This window comes from Ceratotherium simum, chromosome 8 (genome assembly GCF_057802395.1).
Source record: "Ceratotherium simum simum isolate JZ-2026a chromosome 8, ASM5780239v1, whole genome shotgun sequence".
Taxonomy (NCBI): domain Eukaryota; kingdom Metazoa; phylum Chordata; class Mammalia; order Perissodactyla; family Rhinocerotidae; genus Ceratotherium; species Ceratotherium simum.
This window is the reverse complement of record NC_141907.1, coordinates 51,807,901-51,830,651: the sequence shown is the minus strand read 5'-3', so window position 1 is coordinate 51,830,651 and position 22,751 is coordinate 51,807,901. Positions and strand designations below refer to the sequence as shown.

General features: G+C 34.0%; 1 protein-coding gene across 1 annotated transcript in view; it reads left to right on the top strand.

Moving 5' to 3' along the window:
- EPHA5 (EPH receptor A5) overlaps positions 1-22,751 on the top strand; it is a 324,586-nt gene that overhangs the window by 240,901 nt on the left and 60,934 nt on the right. Inside the window, exon 8 of the mRNA XM_014787641.2 lies at positions 9,028-9,133. Within this exon, the coding sequence (XP_014643127.2) occupies positions 9,028-9,133 (106 nt within the window). The remainder of the gene's footprint in view (positions 1-9,027; positions 9,134-22,751) is intronic.

The window sequence follows — 22,751 nt, the reverse complement described above, 5'->3', positions numbered from 1 at the left end:
CATATTTTTATTCATAAAATAGCATAAAACTTTTTCCACATTTTAATATCAATCAAAATATTTAGATTACTTACTTGTCCTAAAACAAATACATTAAAAGCAAGATTAGAAGACAATAATTTGTCTTGTTATAGATGAAAGAGCTGACACTATTAAAATTTTGTTATGAAGAAAGTAACACACAGTAGTGTGAAATGTCAAATATGTGTGTGTGTCTGTATATATATGGGCATATATATGTGTGTGTGAGTATATATATACTTTTTAAAGGCAGGTCATGTCAGAATTAGTGATTTTAAAATGAGGAAAATAAAATGCATATTTCATCCCTTTGAAACCAACAAAATGAGAGCTTCGTTTATCAGATTTACCTTGTAATGATTAGAAGATTTACCAAATTAAAATGTCCACAAACCGATATAATACAACTCTTTAGAAAATCAAGATACACTTCTGTTTAAAGCATGTTTTACTGAATGAGCTAGAAAATAATTGTTATTACTCAAAAAATAGCTTTCAAAGTGTTACTTAAATTGATTTTATACAGACTAGGAGGCCATTGTGGAAAATGATAGATTATTTTCTTTCTACTCAAGGAAAATTCCACGTCTTTGATTTAATTGAAAATCTCACTTATGTGCTTTACCAACTCTGGGAACAAACCCAGTGAGTAGGATCTCACAATATGCTTGAGTGCTTGGATAACTATATAAATGAAAAATCCCGGTTGAAAAGATTACAAAATTCTACTTAGTTTCAGGATGTTGGCACGTTCAGCAACTAGTTTTTCTACAGACTTTTTGGTACTCCTTCCCTTACTTTTTTTATTAAATAGAAATTTCTAGGCATGCCAAAATTCATCCATTTGATCACCAAGAGAACTAATAAGAGGTCATCTTCCATATAGTTTTATAAAACTCATCTGAGACTGTCTTCTTTTAAAATTTTTCCTACACAATTTCTAGAGGAAAAGAAATATTACACAACAATTTTTTACTGCAAAAGTAGATTTCAGTGTTATTATTAATAGATAATGAAAATATTTTAAGGCTGTATGTCTCCTAGCTATTAGTGTGAAATTTCATTTTTTGTTGTTGTTGTTGTGAGAAAGATCAGCCCTGAGCTAACGTCCAACTCTGATCCTCCTCTTTTTTTTGCCAAGGAAGATTGGCCCTGAGCTAACATCTGTGCCCATCTTCCTCTACTTTATACGGGATGCGGCCACAGCACGGCGTGACAAGTGGTGCGTCCGTGCGCGCCTGGGATCCGAACCCACAAATCCTGGGCTGCCGGAGCGGAACGCACACACTTAACTGCTTGAAATTTCATTTTTATTTCAGTATGCATACATGTATTTGCAAACGTTTTAAGAATAATTTTTTCTTTGACCAAGTATCTATTACATACTGATGCCCTTTGACCTTTAGGTAGGATCCTTTCTGGATAAAATTCAACAAGAATGTACTGACCACCTATTACGTGTTCAGCTTTATGAGGCGCTGGAGAAATTGACATGAATAACACATGGAAACTTCTATCCAGAGAATAAGAATGCACTCTATTTAATTCTGAAGAATGGAATATTTGTTTCGAGGGCCATTTTAGGATAATACTTTTGTTTGTTATTTAAAAAGTTATTTACTCCCTACACATTAAAAAACTTTTCACTCTAGGTACTGTGAGTGACTCAAGTGACTTTAAAGCGCAATCCCTCCTTTTTTTTTTGCTTTTTTTGCTAAGGAAGATTGGCTCTGAGCTAATATCTGTGCCAGTCTTCCTCTGTTTTGTATATTTGATGCCGGTTGGCTTGATGAGCAGTATGCAGGTCCGTACCCAGGATCCAAACTTGCAAACCCCGGGCCTCTGAAGTGGAGCATGGGAACCTAACCGCTATGCCACTGGGCTGCCTCACAATCCCTCCTTTGTATATAGTCTAATAAGGAGTTAATAATAATATAATATAATATATATTATGTAATAATTGATCATTAAAATAACACTTCCTTTTAGGAACTTCTGTAGCATTTGTGTTATATGCCATTCATTTGACAATTATTTATGTAGTATTTTGTGAAATTACTTTATTTTATTGGGCAATTACTTAATATCATAATTTAATTCTTCACATACATATATTATTTCCACAATACAGTCTACAAAGACTTGAATGCAGGAATTATGGTATATTAAACATATTTACATTTTTCCTATTAAAGTTATCAGTAGTTTTCATTTGATGGGTGACAGTTAAGCATACTGGCTTTAATGAGTCATTTTTACTAAGGGAATCTATCTTATCATTCAAGTGTGTTAGGACAAAAAATTATCTGAAAATCATTACCTTGAACATACACTTTAAAAAGAATTTTCTCATTGGTTACTCAGTTCATGATAATGATGCATGATAATGGTACATTGACACATTATGTTATTGATTTGCTTAATTTTTTAAATTTATTCATTATTAATTTATATTTTACTTCAGTCAAAAAATGGTGATGAAGGGCTTTCCTTTTTTATCTACATTATCTCGTATCTCAAAATATAGCCCTAAGGCCGCCCCATGGCGTAGAAGTTAAGTTTGCGTGCACCATTTCCGTGGCCCAGGGTTCGTAGGTTTGGATCCTGGGCGCACTCCGACACACTGCTTGTCAAGCCATGCTGTGGCGGCGTCCCATATAAAGCAGAGGAAGATGAGCATGGATGTTAGCCCAGGGCCCATCTTCCTCAGCAAAAAGAGGAGGATAGGCAACAGATGTTAGCTCAGGGCTAATAGTCCTCACACACACACAAAATATATATAGCCCTAAAACCAAATGCAAATAGTAGTAAAAACAGGAACGCAAAAATATTTATTTTAGAAAAGCTATTTAACATGAGGATTTGGGTAGAAAATCTCCAACTATTCTTTCTCTCTCAAGCTTTAGTTTATGTATTGTAACCGACTATTATCCACTTTATTTTAATTTTATTGTGCATACAATTAACTGTGTTTAAAATTTACTCCTTATGTTATCCCTTTTCCCAACAGTAATGATAAAAACACACCAATAAACTTAGCGTGAATGAAACCATCCAGCCAACCTAGTTAGCTCTTTTTCTAGTTTCTTTTAATATAAATTGCTTTAAAACTTTGAGACTATCACTGAATCTTTCTTAACCCCTACTTGCCCAAGAACTACTAAACATCTTTGTGTTTGTTTTATGATTTGTCCCCCAATACATCACTCCCTTTCATCCAACTCTTAACCTATCTAATTCAAATCTGTATAACCCAACTGCTGGAATAATGCTATTCTGCTCTTTAAGTGAAATTTTATTGAGATAATTATGAATTCACATGCAATTTGTAAGTAACAATACAGAGAGAACTCTTGTACATTTTGCTTAGTTTCCCCCAATGGTAACATTTTGCAAAACTATAATATAATATCACAACCAGGATGTTGATATTGGTGCAATCCACCAATTTTACTCACATTTCCTTGTTCTCCTTTGTGTTCGTGTATGTAGACGTGTGTGTGTATTAAGTTCTACACAATCTGGTCACTTGTAACTTCGTGTATCTACCATCACAATCAAGATTCTGAATAGTGTCCACATCACAAGGAACCCTTGTGTTGCCCTTTCATAACTGCACCTACGGCCTCCAGGAACAACTCCCATCCCATAACAAATCCCTGGTAACCACTAATTTCTAAACATCCATTTCTAAAATTTTGACATTTCAAAAATGTTTTATAAATGGAATCATACAATATATTACCTTTTAGTTTGGAATTGGCTTTTTTCACTCAGCACAGTTCCCTGGAGATTCATCCAAGTTGTTGTGCATATCAAGTTTGTTTCTTTTTATTGTGGAGTAATATTCCCATGACATGTATATACTGCAGTTTGTGTAACCATTCCCCTGTTGAAGGATATCTGAGCTGATTCCGGTGTTTGCTATTATAAATAAAAGTGCTATGAACATTTGGGTATATGTTTTTGTTTCAACCTAAGTTTTCATTTCCCTGGGATAAATGTCTAAGAGTACAGTTGCTGGATCATGTGGTAATTGCATGTTTAATTTTGTAAGAAACTGCCAAACTGTTTTCCAGAGTGGCTGTACTGTTTTAAATTCCCATCAGCAACATATGAGTGATCAGTTTCTCTACATCCTCATCAGCATTTGGTGTTGTCACCTTTTTTTTTTTTTTTTAGTCATTTTGGACAAGTAGGTAGTGATATCTCGTGGTTTTAATTTAAATTTCCCTGATGGCTAATGTTGTTCAATGTCTTTTCATGTGCTTATTTGCCTGCCGTACTGTTTTAAATTTCTTCATTAACTCTATGTACTCATATTACATATCAAAAATTGTAACTTGGATCAGATTATCCTGATCAGGAAAGTTAATAGATAATTACTGCTGTGGGACAAAGATCCTAAATTCTCAGGCTGACCTTCAAAAGCCCTTATGATCTGGCTCTAACAAATCTCTTCAACCTCAATGATTAACTGTTCAAATATGTAGCTAAAACTGGAGAATAGCTATGTAATATGGGTTTGCAACCAGGAGTGTAGGAAGCAAAGTGAGGGAAAACAATGTGATTTCTCAACATATGCTACCTTGAAGTTTCCAGGGATGATGTAAATATATAATGACTGAAAAAAGAAACATTATTATTTGCTAAAGAATATTAATTTTTATAACTGATATCCTTTTAACAAGTGCGTTACATTACTTCAAAATTTGCTCTTAAGCATTCCTAAAACATTTCTCAGCTATTCTTTGAAAATTACATCATAAATCAACTAACTCTTAATAAACATACATAAGAAAATGGGAAATACAAGTGACTGGAGATTCATGTCTATAAAGATGAAAAAATTTAACAATATATTAAAAGAATAATTATGGATCATACTGAGCTTAGGAATTTTTTTTCTGCTGCTAAAGAATGAACAAGTATGAAAAATTGACAGTACCCTAAAAATTCTGTATATTTTCAACTTAGTTGATATAATTGAGAATATTATTGATGCTGTCAAGGCAAACAGAGGAATAAATAGTATAAAATCTTGATGAATTATTTCCTATTAGAAATAGCTCACAAGTTAATTAGTGCATGTGAAAGAGTTAATGATTAAAACCCATCAAGGAACTTAGAAAATGCTATAAATTAAAAAAATAAATGAAAATGTATTCTTTAAATTCTTCCTCACAGACCCTTGATTTAATTTCCTATTAAACAAAAAGATCAGATTGCAGTGTCCTGTCAATAAAAACATATAAATATAAATGTTTGTGATTTTAATTACTTACAAAATGTTTTCATAAAATGTATTAAACATTTGAAAAATTTTGGTATGCCATTAACAATTGTTTTAATGCAAGATATTATCCCATACCTAGGTGCATATTTTAGCACATTGTTAAATTAGATCTTGGCAGTTATTAAAAATGAATCATTTGACGCTACTAAGTACCCACATTTTTTTTGTCAAAATTAGTACTCTGGTTAGCGTGAAATGGCCTTGTTTTTTTTCTATACCTGTGATTGATCATGCCTCCTTCCTCCGAAACCATATCTCTGAGAGTTCCCAACTGACATATGGAGATCAGAAAGATTTGCCAGAGTCGGTTTACAAGGGCTTTTTGAAGGCCAAATGGAGAATTTGGGAATTATTTTCCAAAAGTGGTAGGTATCTACTAACTTTTTGATCAGAGAAACATGATCAAAGTGATATTTTTGGATATTTTATGTTAGTACACGGAAGGCAAAGGGAACACTTAAAACACAATGAACCGTATTCCAGCAGATTTGAATCAAATAGGTCAGTGTTGGATGAAAAAAAAAAGTAATGCATGGGGAAAAACATAAATGAAACACAAAAATATTTGGTAATTAATGGGCAACTAGGGGTTAAGAAAATTCAGTGATAGTTAAAATAAACCGGAAAGAGATCGACGTAGTCTGGTTTGTTGGTTTGATTTTTGGTAAGTTTATTTATTGATGTGTTTTTGTTAATGCCCTGGGCGTGGATGTAGTATAAGGGTCGATTTTAAACATGTTTATTTTTATGTGAAAATAAAATCCAAATAAAGAGGAAATAGTCTGTTTTTTAAAATAGTGATACTATGAAGAGAAGTAAGAGTTGGAGATGTAAATTCGGGTCTCTTTAGCTTCTAGTTAACTGATGTCACAAGCAAAAAAGTATCTATGAGGGGAGACAGGAAGGTAGGTGGGAAAAGAGAAAGATAGGAAGAAAGAGAGAGAGCAGAGAAGTGTGGAAGATCAGGAGCCAGCATTCATCAGGAATTGCTCACACACAAGATGCGAGAAGAGAAGGTGGAGCCAACAGAACTGCCCCAGTAGTGCTTCAGAGTGGGAAAAAGAGAAAATAGCTTGTCTGATGTCATAGAAACCAAGAGGAGGAGAGTTTCAAGGATGACGTATATGTCCAACAAGGTCAAATACCTTATTATCATGCACGGTAAGGTAAAGGGAGAGTACTCATTGCATTTAGCAAAATCATGTGTAGAACTCAAAGGCAGAAGAGGAAAAGTTTCAGAGAGAATTTAATAATGTTGCTTCTTGGAAGTTGAGGCTGGTTCTATCTACAACTCAGTCAAGATTCTGAAAAATAGGACAGAATAAGGATGATAAATAAAGCAGGAGATAATAGTATGTAGAAATAATATTTACTATTTATTTAAGGCTGGCAATAGTCGAAGCACTATACTAAGTGCTTTATATGTGTTACCTCTAATCTTAACAGAACTATATATGATCCAGGGAAATTATCCCTATTTGGAGATAAAAGAAATGGATTTTATAAGGTTAAATAATTTGCCCTGGCCCACATGTCTAGTAAATGTTGAACCTGTTTTCAAATTCAAGTTGAACTAACATCAGTAAGTTTAGGTATAAGAATTTGTTTCCCTCGAGAGGAGATATGTGTTCAGGTTGTAAGCAGCAGAGAAAGCCTGTAAGGGAATGAAAATCCCTTCTGGAGGGAGATCTTTGAAGGAGCAACGTTTTGAGAGAGACAGGAAGGGCTCTAACAGAGGAGTTAGGTAAAGCAAAAGAAGGTTATGCAGTTATATTTAACCATAAAGTTCAGATTTGATCACTCTCATTTATCTATAAAGTTTAACATTTCAAAAATATGGGAAATGGGAATGGATTAGTGTACTGAGAAAATGAGGAAGACTAAATATGAGGATGATTTTGTTAGGAAATTAATAAGAGAATCGAAAGCACTGGAGCAGCAGTTGGAGCCCAATCAAAATAACATTGAACTTATATGGGCCAAGTCTGCATGACTTTTCTCTTGAAACAGCCCCTGCCAAAAAGAAAGTTAAAGAATGAGAGAAAGTGATGGTATAAGTAATCTGAGTTTAGAGATTAATAAAACAAATTTTAGAGAAGGCTACTAGTGATAGGGGGGTAGCTTTGCCCTGCCCCATTTTTTTTTTTTTTTGTGAGGAAGATGAGTTCTGAGCTAACATCCATGCCATTCCTCCTCCTTTTTTTGCTGAGGAAGACTGGCCCTGGGCTAACATCTGTGCCCATCTTCCTCTACTTTATATGGGACGCTGCCACAGCATGGCCTGACAAGCAGTGCATCGGTGCGCACCCGGGATCTGTACCCGGGCCGCCAGCAGCGGAGCACGGGCCCCTGCCTTGCCCCATTTTTATTGCTCACCAGTATTAAATTCCCTACCACATACCTCAGCATCAGAGAATAGAAGAAAACAAGGTAAAGAGCTATTGAATTGCAACTACTATCATCCAAGTAGAAAGAGGGTAAGAGCATACATTTAGATTGCAAATAATATTTTTTCTCGTACATTAGCCAGCTGTTGATATTGCGCTCTGAAGATGGGTCTGAGAGAGTTGAAAGTAAAGATCAGTACAAGAAGGCGTTCAGGGAGTCAGTCAGTTTTGGTTAGAAAGAATCAAGGGAGAGCCGACAAGAATAGTAAGGGAAGTGTTTGGATGTCCAAAACTATTGATGGGGCCAAGGTCTGGGAAGGGGTTGTAAAAAACAGAACGTGAAAAGTATATTTGTTATTAGTTTTGTTGACTTAATATTTATTATCATAGAGGTGAATTAATGCCACTCTGAATTTATCAAACTGATTATGTCATTAAATAATAAGCAAACTAGATATCCTATTGAGGGTTTCTTGAGAACATTAGTAAAATTTATTTTGTTCTATAGGTTTCTTATTTTAATCAGGTTAGGTTTTGAGCACAAAAGAGAAACTATCTTGCTTATTTAGGTACAACTATCAAATCGTGTCCATATTCCTCTTATTATGGTAATTGCATTGTTAAAATATAAAATATTTTATCTAAATTCAGATTTTTTAAAAAAAAATGATGTAAATAAGACTAATCTTACTGCAGACTTCTCAAATTTCTAAAAGTATGCCTTGATATTTTTCAAAAAGTGGTGCTACTTATAAAATATACTTACTGATTATATTCTGCTTGAAATTATGGTTTTTCAAATTATATTCAGAGTAGTGATATTACATTTAACCTCACTGAGGTCATAACCATATCATTTTGGACTTCAACCTATGTCTATGGGAAAAAAATTCTATCTGAGGTAATGAGAATTTTTTCTAGAGAACAGCCACATGCAAGTTCTAAAAATGTCAAATCTCATACACTTAGCACCTCTTATTTAGATTAAGGTGTTTGAAATCAAGGACTAAGTTCCATTTTCTTTTGCAAACCTACGATCCCCAGATGAATACTATGCAAACAATTGCATTCATTTTTTATGATGACAAGGAAACAATCAGTGACTTAGTGATCTTTTGAATTTCCGTTTGGAGAGTAAATATTTTCTCCTAAAGGTGTCTTTTCAATTACACACTTCTGAGAAGAGGTATTTGGGAGGGAAAACTCAGCCAAGTGTGGGTGAATTGCTTAAACCATGCATTGATTACCGACTATTAAGCTGCTCTTATTTGAATGCATATGGTGACTTTAACCAGAAGTTCCATTTTCTGTGTCTCCTATCAGCAGTTGCAGCATCCAGCGATCAAAGCCAGATTCCTATAATTGCTGTGTCTGTGACAGTGGGAGTCATTTTGTTGGCAGTGGTTATCGGCTTCCTCCTCAGTGGAAGGTAAGAGGGGAAGCTGTGCCTCTGAACTTTTGCAGCTGATCTCTTCCTTACCTTGATCTGACCATTTGGCTGTTAAGCACATCCCAAAACAAATCAGGCAAGCAATAGATCGGTAGGTAACTCAGTCTGTGATGTATTTCTAAGCCTTACCTTGTGCATGTGAGTGCTAATTCTTAAGCACACAATTTCTCCTCTCCAGGTATGGTCTCTTCACAAAAATAGCATTAACTCATTATTTATTCTGTTATTAATATAACCTTATCTTTTTCTGATATAATTTTTTAATCTATATTTTTTTCCTTTCAAAAGTATATATGGTTACCTGCTTCAATTTTCGTGTTTAGGAAGGCCTGTGTCTGTGTCTGGTAGATTTAGAGGAATAGGACTAATAATTCTAGTTAGCCGGCATTCTATCCTAACAGGGTGATGAATACAAAGCAGACACTCTGGGAAACAAGGATTCTGAGAAGTAACCAACCCTTTTTTATGACTGCTTTTATTTTCAGCCTCTGAATAATTTCAATCTGAATACATCAACTGTAGTGTATGCTGATTTCAAATGAATTTTATTGAATGTTATATGAATAGATACATTAATATGTGTACTACATATCTACATTTTTCATTGTGAGCAAAAAGAAAAGAGGTAGAGTCCCAAAAAGAGCTTTTGTGGAAGGTATGTATTGACATTAAGCTGAGCATAATCAACCTTCCTAAATAAGATAAAGAAACAAAAGCATGAGTGTTCTCTATTCCTACAGCAAACATATTTTCCTTTTTTGTTCAGGCCATTGTGAGAAGGAATATTCAGTAATGAGAACTGTCCATTTGAAAATGTTTTGGTGTTAGACTATTATAGAAAACTTGATGAAAGTCTTCATGGAAATATTAAAGCTGCACAAATGTGAAAATGTACTGTAAGGTCCAAAAAAAGTCAGGAAATCAATATTCATATTGATTCTGTTACTGTTCTATTCATTTACTTTTGACTCTTCACCATCTATTCAACTCGTAAATATACAGAGTTAGGCAGTTTTCAATATACTGCATATTGTATTCTGAAAAGATTTATGACTGTATCCTTAAATTACAGTAGTATCAATTTATTTTCACAAAACATTATTACTTCTTTTGAACATCCTTTCTGTTTGTATCTGAAAATTCCCTCTCTTCTGGTTCTTGTTTATTTAAGAGTGTTCAAAGTTTTCTTAATAATCTATGTAGAAATCCATTGCTTACTTTTAATGTTAGAATTGCAATGATACATTTTTAGTATTTTGGGCTAAGAAGTAGCTTGTGTTCTGTTGAGGACAACTAGCCCTACCCGGCGGCTGGCTGTCTAGTGCCCCACTGATCTCTTTCTCTGAAGTCATCTGATGAGAATGCTCTATCTGAGTTGGTTTCTTCCTTTCCAATAAATCCAGAAGCATTAGTTATATTTAGAGATATGGTGACCATAAGAAGATATTTTATTTGTTGGGTCCACACTTAGGAGAAATGAATAAAATTGGTGGAAATAATAGCTAAGGTCTAGAATCCAATAAATTTGTGTGTTTGAGGGTTTATTAAAAGACAAATCAAATATAGAAAGTATTTTATTGTAGACGTAGCACATTATTTTTATTTAACCTAAGTATTGTTAATGTGAATTTACTGATGATGTTCAGTTATGGATTCTTGCTTACCTGTATGTGAATCAGCCCCTGTTGCCAAAACATTTTCTTCCTGAATACATACATAAAATTGACTTAAAAACAACTCACATTGTTACTTCTGTAGCATTAGGCAAAATGTTTGAGAGAAGGTTCAATTTACCTATTATTTGGTAATTGAAGGATAGTATAGCTTTAGCGCGCGCGCGCGCGCTCACACACACGCACACACACACACACACACACGTGAATTCCCTATGTACCTGAATTTGCTGTACAAGAATAACTAAATTTCAGTATAATTTCTCAATTATACTGAAATCACATCTACACACAAGAGACAAAGCTTAATTGTCAGTGTAACTAAATCTAAGACTTAGTAAGATAAATATTTGGATGTATTGTCTTATAGAAGTATATTATTTTTTAAAAATAGCAACATCTTATGAATTTATGCATTGTTCATTCATATTAAATTTTTTTAATTTAGTTTCATGATACACAGCCTATGATGCTGAGACCAGAAATTTGCAGTTTAAAGGAAAACAAATTTTATCAAAAAACAATCTGAGATTTATATTTTTTTTCCAGCAAATTTTATGCATGAAATTTTTATTACTTCATTTTGTCGTATGCACATTCTTGAATTTCAGAGGGCATTTGTCATATGATAGAAACATCTTTGGCCATTGTATTTTACTTTTCATAGACAAGTTATTTTATGTTTGTATTATGTAAATATATTTATTCAAAAGCTAAATGATAAGACCCTTGCAGGACTTTTCCTATCTCATTTGAGGCAACGAACTTTGCAATTTTTGTCTGGACTAAGAAAATCTTATCTACTTTGTAGTACCTAGAGTATCGTGAATTAACTCATTAAAGATTTGTCAAATAAAAGAAAAACTAAATGAAGAAATGTATACAAAACCTAACACAAATTTGGGAAAGTATCTTTGAGTACTAGCAAATTATTGAAAAAAGCCTGTTCTATAATGGTCTCAGGACATTGAATTATATATGTTTCTCCTTCATCCCTGTGCCAAACACAATAGATAAACACTCACAAAAATATGACAACAGTTAGACATTCCTCTCAATTTGCACTTACTTTCTTTTATCACTTTTTAATATCTTGAATATGTTATAAACCAGATATTTGCTCCAGAGTAAAATGTCCTTTAATTGCAAATAATTTGACTCCTCAGTGGTGATAAATTAATTTTGATATATTGCAAAATATTGGTATCACAAGTATGTAATATCCATTGACAATTTATATCATCATTTGGGCCCAGGAGAAAAGATACCTTGAAAATGCATATTCACTGATGATTTGTATTTTTATTTAAAAAAAAACTGAGGATTATAACACACTGAATACTATGGGACTGATATTTCAAAAGAAAACAAACTTTTCTATTCTAAAATACATTGAAAGAAGAAAAATAAATCAAACATAGAGACCTTCTATCTTTTTAGGCTAAAATTGATTATGCAGAAACCTTTTGGAGTCTTCCTACTTAGATACAGTTTAAAATAACATACACAAGTATTGATCTTGAAGGAAAAAGTCCTATTTAAAAAATGGTAAAGAAAGAATTATTTCATCTTAAGATTCTATCAATTTTAGAACTTGTGTGATCTTCCTGTTTAAGGGTGCCAAATATTCCACAGAGCATTTTCTGCAGGGTTCAGACTTTTCTTGTTACTTTCTGTCTTATTTTAAATGGTGTTTTCGTGGGACTACAAAACAGTTGACACATCCTCAGCAAACTATAAGCTAATTATCCTGGGTTGGATATAAATTAAACCTCCTGATATGCACAGCATGTTGTAATTGTTTTTTAATCTTTCTCTTTTATCAGTAATGACATTGCACATTGATAACTTCCTTATTATATCCTAATTTTGTGAGTTTTTCTCTTATATATACTATTTTATAGATATAAATTAATCAGCCAGTCTTTTGCCAATGATTATCTCCACACTCTTTCAGTTATATATTTGAGAAAATCCTTTACTTTATTCTCTCCTCTTTTTCTTTTCTTTGAAAATGATCATTGATATTATTAAGTTGACTTTTTTCTCTGTGTCCCATTTCACATTTGGGGCCTAATTCTGAAAATTGATTACTGGACACTTCCTAGTATGATATGAAGCTTAAATTAATATTTTGTGCTATAGGAAATAGAAAGGAAAACATCTTTCAGTGTGCAGAAACTATTTCTTCTTTGAACTTTACACAATATAGACATCCTGGGATTAAAGAATATATTTTTAATACTTTGTTTCTGATCCTCATTTATTACAGGTTCATGAATTTAATTAAATTTTTAGAAAATTTCAGAGCTTCGCTTTTCTATTTCAATTAATTCCACGTGTACACTCAGAGGTTAAAGACACACACACACCTTACATACATGCACTCTTACAGATATTTGTACATGTTCTTGCATATAAACACAAAAAAGATAAAGCCGTTTGCCAGTTTTAAAATTGGAAAACAAAACCAAAAAATCAATAGCTCCTGTAGAGGCAGAAAGATTCCCTCAAGCTACTTAAACTTGCATATGGTTTTAAGGTTGTTTATATATGACTTTAATGCTATGATGTTCCTGAGATGATAAATTTAGTTTGGGGGGTGGCTTAATGGCTGTAAAAAAGATCAACTATTTTCTAAGTGAAAGATCTTCTCTTGTTTTTCTTGGTCATATTCAAATCCTGTGGCTGGACATAAAACTGCTAAATCCTATTTCCCTGTGTCTTTCATTAAACAATTAAAACTCAGTCTTTTAGTTTCCTGAGGTGAAAACCCTCCAGAAGTCAGTGGACAGTGTACTGGGATGCTAATCTAACAAAATTAAGATACTGAGACCATGTCAGAAATTTAGAGGAAAAAAGTAGATGTATATAAAACAGAGCTTTAGGTATTTTTATTACTTGGAAATAATATTAAAATTTAGCCTTTTCTAATTTTTTTCATGTCTCTTAAAGTATAACAGGTTGTAAATGACATATTCTTCCCAGTCATCCTTTATAAACGCTTAATGAGCATCTATTGTATATTGAACACCAAGGTAAGTCCCGCGCATGTGAAATAAGAAGGCAATGTCCTTTTCTCAAAGTGTTTCCACTTTAATTTAGCAGTCTGATAATTGGACAGAATTTCATAAACAGAATTACAACAGCTAGAGAGAAAGAAAAGAGTTTAAATTAGTATCACTCTCTTCATGGTAACTTTTTTTCTTTGGACCAAAATGATGGTCTGATTCATTAATTCAAGAAACATTTCAGTTCTTATTATGTGCCTGCCACAGTTCTTATGTTAGGAATAACAATGGCTTGATGGTAAAATCCACTGGATTTAGAAAAACTTTTCTTCAAGCTCATTTGGAGTCAAATAAAATAACTATTTAGGCATTTTGAATGCAATTATTTAATTCAGACAGGTGTTAGAGCTCTGCCTACATTTGATATCAAAGCATAATAGCTTGTTAAGTGAATCATTTTTAAAGGGTATGAAATATTCTGAAACATTCAGAGAAGCTTCTTTGCCTAATGGAAGTAACCCAATAATAGTATTAATAATAATAAGTATAATATTGTCTAGCATGAATTGCATACTACCTACTACTAGACACTGTTCCAAGAGTTTTACACATTAATATCACATCACAGTATGTCTCAGTATTAGTTCTATCTCCAATTTATACTTGATAAAATTATCTTCTTGTTTTTTTTTTTATCCTGTGAGGAAGAGTGGCCCTGAGCTAACATCTGTGCCCATCCTCCTTTATTTTGTATGTGGGAGGCCACCACAGCACAGCTTGATGAGCGGTGCATAGGCCCGTGCCCAGGATCCAAACCCGTGAACCCCAGGCCACTGAAGCAGAGCGCATGAGCTTAATCACTACACCACTGGGCTGGCCCTTCTGGTTGTTTCTTGAATGTTGCAAAATAATCCAGCCTTAAGGCTTTGGCACTGGCTCTTCTTGCTGTCTAAAGCTCCCTTGCCCCAGAGAACCACATGGCTTCCTCCTTCTTTCTTTGCTGGATCTCATCCTCTCAATTGAGTTTACTAAAATGATCACCCATGATTCCTTCTGCTGCACATCAGATCTCCCTTACCTTAGTTTGTCTCTTTGTGACACCTATTGCCATTATATACCGTGCATATATTTCTTCTGTTAGTTTTTTGTCTGTCTTCCCAACTAAACTATAAGATCCAAGATGGCAGAGATTTTTATCTGTGAGCTTTTCCCCCGCTCTGGGAAAATGTTTACAACGTAAATTATTGTATACAGTTAGAAAATGTCTAGAACATAAATTATTGCATATATTTAATTATTGTATACAGTTAGTATACACTTAGTATGCAGCTCTAACTTTAGGGCCCTTGTTCTTCACTGTATAACTTTCCTGTGACTTATAATCATTCAAATATATGATTTTGATGAAACTGAACTCTTGTGTGCAAAGTCACCGATTCTCTACTGCTAAAAATGATGATGTTAACATTTAAAAGCTTTCCAACTTTCCAAACTGATCAGTAATATGAATAAAATACCTCTTAGAAATTAGTCAGTGACATCTTGACCCTAATGTGAATAAAAAATACATTGGATTTTAGTGAATTTCCCCTCCATTCTTCACTTGAAAATTGTACCCGATAAATTGTATTTATTCTAGAATCAAGCATACCAGATGTCACCAACTCCGTGACCATTCTTGATTTTGTGAAAGCTGGTTAATCTGTTTTCCCTCAAAACTTCCTTTCCAACTGAAGTAGTTTAGTTCATCATTTTATTTTTTATTTTTTATTTTTTTTGGTGAGGAAGTTTTGCCCTGAGCTAACATCCGTTGCCAATCTTCTTCTTTTTTTGCTTGAGGAAGATTAGTCCTGAGCTAACATCTGTGCCAATCTTCCTCTATTTTGCATGTGGGATGCCTCCACAGCATGGCTGATGAGCGGAGTAGGTCCAAGCCCGGAAACCGACCTGGAGAACACAGGTTGCCAAATCGAAGTGCACGGAACCTTAACCACTCAGCCATGGGGCCATCCCCCATCATTTTACATACGTCTCCCTGGATAGATATGTGCTCATCTTGAACACAGGTTATAGTGCAGGTTGTCAGTAGATATCCAATGATCATATGACTGAAGGAGTGAAGCTGGAGTTCAATACTCTTGAAAATATGTTTCAAACTACCTTTCCAGCATTATCACTGTATTTTTTACCTGGTTTCTTTGGTTGCATATGACAGAAGCCAAATTCAAAGTGGCTTAATCCAAAAGAGAATTATAGATCATATAGATGAAGAGTTCCAGAGATTAAAAAAAAAATCCAAAGTACAGGCACTTATTGATCCAGGTGCTAAAATAGTGTCTGGACACATGAGTCCAGAATGATCTGGCACAAATATGGTATTTAAAGCCACTGATCCAAATGAGGTTACTTGGGTGGAGCCCAGGGGCACTCTGATACTGAGAGAGAGAGTGGAGGAGGAAGATCCAGCCAAAGGAGACTGAGAAGGAGTAGTCCGTGGGGTAGCTGGAGACCAGACAATTGTCGATCACTGAAGGGGGAATGGTCACTGCGTTGAACCCAGTGCTGACTTCAGAGCTCTTGCCCATCTCTCTAGAGCTCATATGGCACAGTCTCTGACAGGAACCTGATGCACAGCTCCACAGAGTAGATCAATCAATAGCACCGGGACCTCAACTAAGAAGCGTAAGGAGAAGTTACACTGCATGGCCCAGCACAGTAGGAGCTCATGCTTGACCCTGAAGGACAGCGTCAGTCTCATACAAAGCACATGAACTGAGAATGAGGAAAGGGGATCTCATTCTATGCCTTTTTTCATATCCTTCATTTCACCTCTCACTATTTAAACCTTACTCACATGTCAAGACCCACATCCACCATTCTTTTATCATAAAACCTTCCTCAATTCCCTTAGCCAAAGCACTCTCTCCTTTCATTTAAGTCTCAGAACAATGTATCAGTATTTCTCATGGAATTTAACACTTTCACCCACAAATTATAGTACATTGAGTAGATATCTTCTCTCTTCTGCCCGCCAGTAAGTATTTAGAGGATAAAGACTTTTGTGGCTCTTCCGCATAACCTAATTGAATGAGTACTTCATAAATATTGAATTAATGATAAATTGTGCATCAATCTCTATTTGAAGTGCTTTGTTTCATTTTTCCCTATCAACGTGGATAGTTTGGAAAATGAAAAATGTTAATAATTCTGACATAGTACAATAGAATACCTAAGCCATAAAAGTGCTTTCTACCTGAATAATGAAACGATTGATGCTATCACAAAATAAATGCAATGATTTCAAAGAAATATTGCATAGAGCTAAGAATTCTTCACTAGCTTATATTATTTATTTGACATCTGATCATGTTAATACCAGTGTGATGATGCACCTGGTGATGTCAAGCAACATTAGTTTTTATAAATAATAATGTACATCAACATATTTGTATTTCTCTCCTGATTCTCTTCAAGTTAGGGACATCGCGGAGATGTTAATATACTTACTGCAATATATGCTTTGCTGCGGTCATCTAGAACTGAAACCACAATATCCCCGAGGTATGCCTGTATTTGGCTTCTCTAACATAACTAGGCTTATATAGTTTCAGAACTTGGTAAATTTTGATAAGAAAAAGTATTATAGGAAAATATTTTAATCTATTTTATTTTAAAATAATGATAAACAAATATTTCTAATCACACATGCAATCACTCATTTTAGAAAAGAGCTCATTAAAAGCAAATAGTGGTTTATGAGTTAGAAATAGATGTGACTTTATAAAACCAGAATAAATCTGGGCTTGTGTATTGATTTAATATCTGAGAGTTGTTATCCCTTCTATTTTCTCATGATTACATGCTTTTTCTTCAAAAGCTCTGAATCAAAGATAATTAGAGAGCAGATCATAATTTATTAATAACTGACAAATGGGGATCAGGGCAGAGTAGTGCCAGAAAGACCAGGAGCATAGCAACAACTAATTGCCCACTGTGGGAAGTAAATCGTCCTAGGAAACTGAACCCAAGAGAGTTACTGGCTCAATTGCTCAACATTATTGAATATCCCACCTGCGACTTCTCACAGATCAAACATGTAAACATCACTGCAACTCTCAGGAAGTTATATTGAGGCAAACATTTGGAAGCAGAAACTCAGTTTATGGCACTGGAGACAACAAGTTAATATCACTGATTTGCAAAGATGAAAATTATTTTAGCAAAGAATCTAGACACTCTTAGATTTCACCAAGTATGAAGCAAAGAGCAGGTGAAAAGCCTAACCACAAGAGCAAAATACACGTTTTATCTGAAGCTCCATTTGCTGAAGCTCCATTTCTATAAGAATGGGATTCTCATCTGAAAGAGAGAGCAGGTTGGCAAGCCAAAAGATGCTCTGCTCTGACGGAAGACTCTGCTGAGTTTCTGGGAATCTTACCACGTCTCTCAGAGCTCACAGTAGCACAGGCTTTCAGAGGAACCTGATACCCAGCTCTACCAAGAAAATCAATAGCAGTGCCCTGTGCCAAAGGGTAGACCACCTATTCAACGAAAAATCAGTTAATTTCCTGAGCCATGTCTAGGAGTATACTCATTGCTGGGAAATGAAGCAAATGAACAATAAAATGTTCCAAATGATTTTAAACACCAGCTAAAAGCCACATTTGTTCAAGATCTGTGCTCTTTTTTCAAACTTGCATGAACTTGGAAAGAAATAAATGTTTCTAATGGATTAGCAAGTCAATCTCAAACAGGTGAATTCTTTATTATGCCATGGGGAAGTATTGACTTCAGATATGGATGTGATAGTTATAGTGCTGCAAAACTTATTTTATCCCAATTATATTGCTTACCCTAATTCTTTTACTATCTCTCACTTCTTGCTTCTCCCTCATTATTTTCTTACTCCTCTGACTTTTTAATCTCACAAAAAAATGGCGTATTTTTCTGTATTAGATTTTTGGCATGCACTTACTCTCTGTAGTCTATAGGCATTGTTCCACTCTCTTGTAGCCATCAGTACTGCAGATAGCAATGTCAGTAGGTTTTAATTATTATTTTATTTTAAATTACCATTTATAAAGGCCTGTTATCTTTTCTTCCTGTTCTTATGGTCTGATGTTGAGTTTCACATCTCCAAGATGGTCATTATTGAGTTCTCTTGAGTCAGGGTAGATTGAAAGACAAGAAAGATGGTTGAGAGTCTATTGTGGGGTTTTTTCATTTGTTTTTCTTGCCTTCTCTCCATACTACCACTTCCATCCTGAAAGGCAAGGTATCATCAAGTTGGCAAATTGGGACCTCCCTGTGCTGATTACTGGAGGAAAGCCTCTCTGTTTCTTAGGTTTTCTTAGGCTGTTCTTATATAATTCCTCTTCAGTGTCCCACCAGACTGAACATCCCATAGGATTCGAATATTCAGTGTATCTCACAAATACCTCTTCTCCACCTTCAAGAGCTCTCCATACCTCTGACATCAGGAAATCCTAGTGCTGCTTTGACACTCTTATGCCTATTTCATTTGATTTTCCTGAAGCAAATTTAGTAGGCATTGGTTTAAACTGATTCCATCTGTAGATGATGAATACGTCTTGCCATCATTTAAAAAAATATATATTATCCGGGTTGAGTTTCAATTGAAGTCATGTAACTTTGTTTAATACTTTAATTGTATAATACTTTGATTGTTTAATACTTTCCCTGTTTAATACGAAGAGATATCTGTTTCAAAATATGGAGAAACAGTAAGCATAATAACGTAGAAGATATTCATAACATATACCACAGATTCAGAGTTAAACAAACATCTTTAAAAATATGTAGGAATATAAGATTAAGTGAAAAATTTTCTGTTATTATTAATTTTTCCTAGATATACAGGAATCTTGCCACAAATCCTTACTGCTGAAGTTGTCTGTGAGATCTTCTTATATGTCAGCAACACAATGCTACTTTTTTAAGAATACCAACTTCAACATAACTATTTAACCAGTGTAGGTATTAAAGCTGTAGAATTATTCTGATTTTCTTAATTTTCTACAAGTAAAATCATCAGGAAGATGCCAGTTTATAGGTCCAATCTTCCTCAGAAAACTTTTAATATGAGTGAAATTTAGCCACCCGTATGACTGATTTCTATCTCATCATGCCAAAGATGATGTAAAATCTAACAAGTTATCATCAAATCAGCGTGAATTCAATATTCACATGAAAGTGATATTGAGCATTGTTTGTACATAAACTTTGATGAGACAAATATATGATAAACCAGAATTCTACATTTGTGCGACTTGCATGTTTTCTAATACATAAGGATCTCTTGATCTGTTTTGACGTCTATATCTGACTTTTTCTGACTTAGTCTTATTCCAGCTGTTTCAAATGTACATATAGTAGTCTACTAGATTCACCTCTTCTCTACTCATTTGGAATGTAGAGGGCCAGGATAAACTTGGCCTTTCCTGGAGTCCTACAGATTTCTAATTAATCAATCCAAACCTGTGCTAGTGTGTACTGTGACTCTCCAACCCCAATAGGGAAATAGCTACTTTGAATTCCAAGTAGATATCTGTTTTACCACCCAGTATCTTTCTGCCCAAGCCCCAAGGCTTCTGAATCTTCATCCAAGAAATTGAAATGGAAAGTCCTTCTGTACACCTCAAATATCTAGTTGGAGCCTGTGCGGTTTGGCCCTTTTATTCCCATCTGTTCCCAAAGCCAAGGTGACTGGATCCTGCTCCTGTGTCTCCAACCCTTTGAAAACCCCCCACTCTGAGAGAACTCCTAAGTAACCCAGCTTGGAAGTCTATCAGCAGATCATCTCAGTACATCATATGTCCCCAAAGGAAGAATCACTATCAATCCTGCTTCCATATGCCCACCTGTTGCGTTTTATCTCCTTAGAGCTCAGATATTCAAAGTGCTGGACCGCTTTAGCTGTGTTCCAGCATAACTGTGGAGGTTAGATTAGTGGCTGTTTCTTTAGATGAACGTCTTGATTTTTTTGACATTACCAAGACCTCTTGTTGTCTTCCTTTCCTATGAGTTTCCGTCTATTTTTTACATTACATGATACGTAGTTGGCATGGTTGAGAAGATTGTCCTAATTTCTTACTGGCTGCTATTTTATGATGTTTGAACTTCTTAATTTTCTGATTAAAATTATATAGAACATGAAAGACAAAATGTAGAAAGATAATCCATCATATTTGTCCGTCAGAGGCAATATTAATATTTTGCCATATATATTTAAGATGTTTTTATGTACATAGTTGAGTTCATAATTTATAGTTTTGTTTTATGTTTTTATTTGACTTAATATTATAATATAAAATTTCCCTGTGTAATTGAAAATGTTTTACTAGCAAAACTTTAATATCTCTTTGATATTTTAATATCTAACCTGTTCCATATGCTTTCCCTTTTTTTTGTTTGTTTGCTTTCGTTTGCTGCTATTTTATTTTAGGGGAGAGTGGTTACTATTTCTATTTTCAATATCCTTTGAACACAACTGTATTATTCAAAGCAAGCATCAATGAATATGAATATTTTTAAGATTGTTGATACATATTGACAAATGGCCCTCCTAAATCATTGTACCAATTACCATTCCCCCCAACAGTGTGTGAAATTGCCTGGTGGTTCACAAACCAGTCAGTCTCTGCGAATTTAATAGAAGAAAAATAGTACTGCATCTTTAATTGCATTTCTTTTTATTTTTGAGATTTAATAGGTTCATTAATATATGTGCAGTAAGTATAGTCATTAGCTATTTTATTACCTGTTTTGTAAATTACATGTGTAGGCTCTTTACTCATTTAGACTAGTGGGATCTTAGATCTTCATATAGTAAAGATATATCACTAGAAGTGTCAAGATTTGTTTGCTTTTTAATAATACTTATTTTGCACAAGATATAAAAAAATGTTAATTTTATGTGGTTGGGGATCTAAACTGATATTTTCTACAGACTTATGTAAGTACCAGCACTGTTTGTTACCCTTTCCTGAAACTATTAGGTCTCCACCTGTAGTTCATACTAAATAAGTGTCTAAAAAGATATTCCTTTATCTACACTGCTTCTGGGCTATCAAAGTTGTTCTTCTAATTTGCCTGGTTTTTGCCAGGATCATATTAGTTTAAATAATATAATTTTAAAGTATTTTTCAATGTTTGGTCAGACAAATTACTGTTGGAGAATCCAGATGATCACAATTACAAATATTTTATATACATACTTCTGTGTGTATTTATATACACACACACGTATTTATACACAATCATATGTATGTAAAGCAATTGTAAGCATAATTAACCATTGTTATGTTATATATGGATATAATGTATTAAAATAGTTAACATTTATCACCATTATATTTAATTTTAAACACTTATGACAACTACCATAATATGTGATTTTAATACTACGGTTCAACACTAATAGAAAACAAAATGTACTTACCTGGATTTGAATAGTTTGATATGAAAATGAACATTTAACTTCCTCTTAAATAATTCTTGTAATTAATTCAATTCTCATAACATGTTTATCACAAAATACACACATTCCTGTATTTTGATAATTTCAGTATACTTCCACTAGTACTTTAATTATTTGAGAGTGAAGTAATTAAACTGAAACATTAGTCCTTCTGGTTTCTCCACCATATAAGTTTAATGCTGATAGATGTGATTCAGCTTTGGAAAACATTCAACCGTCATAATAGAGGGAGCTAAATAAATCAAAACTGACATATTTGCTTATTTCTTTTACTAATCTCCTTTTTGTTTTGACTCACTCATATTTTTAATGGATATTATTCATTAAGACAAATGAGTGTTTAAAACCAATGTTACTATCAGAGCTTCACTTAAAATATTCTTACTTATTTTAGCTGACAAAATTAGCATCAC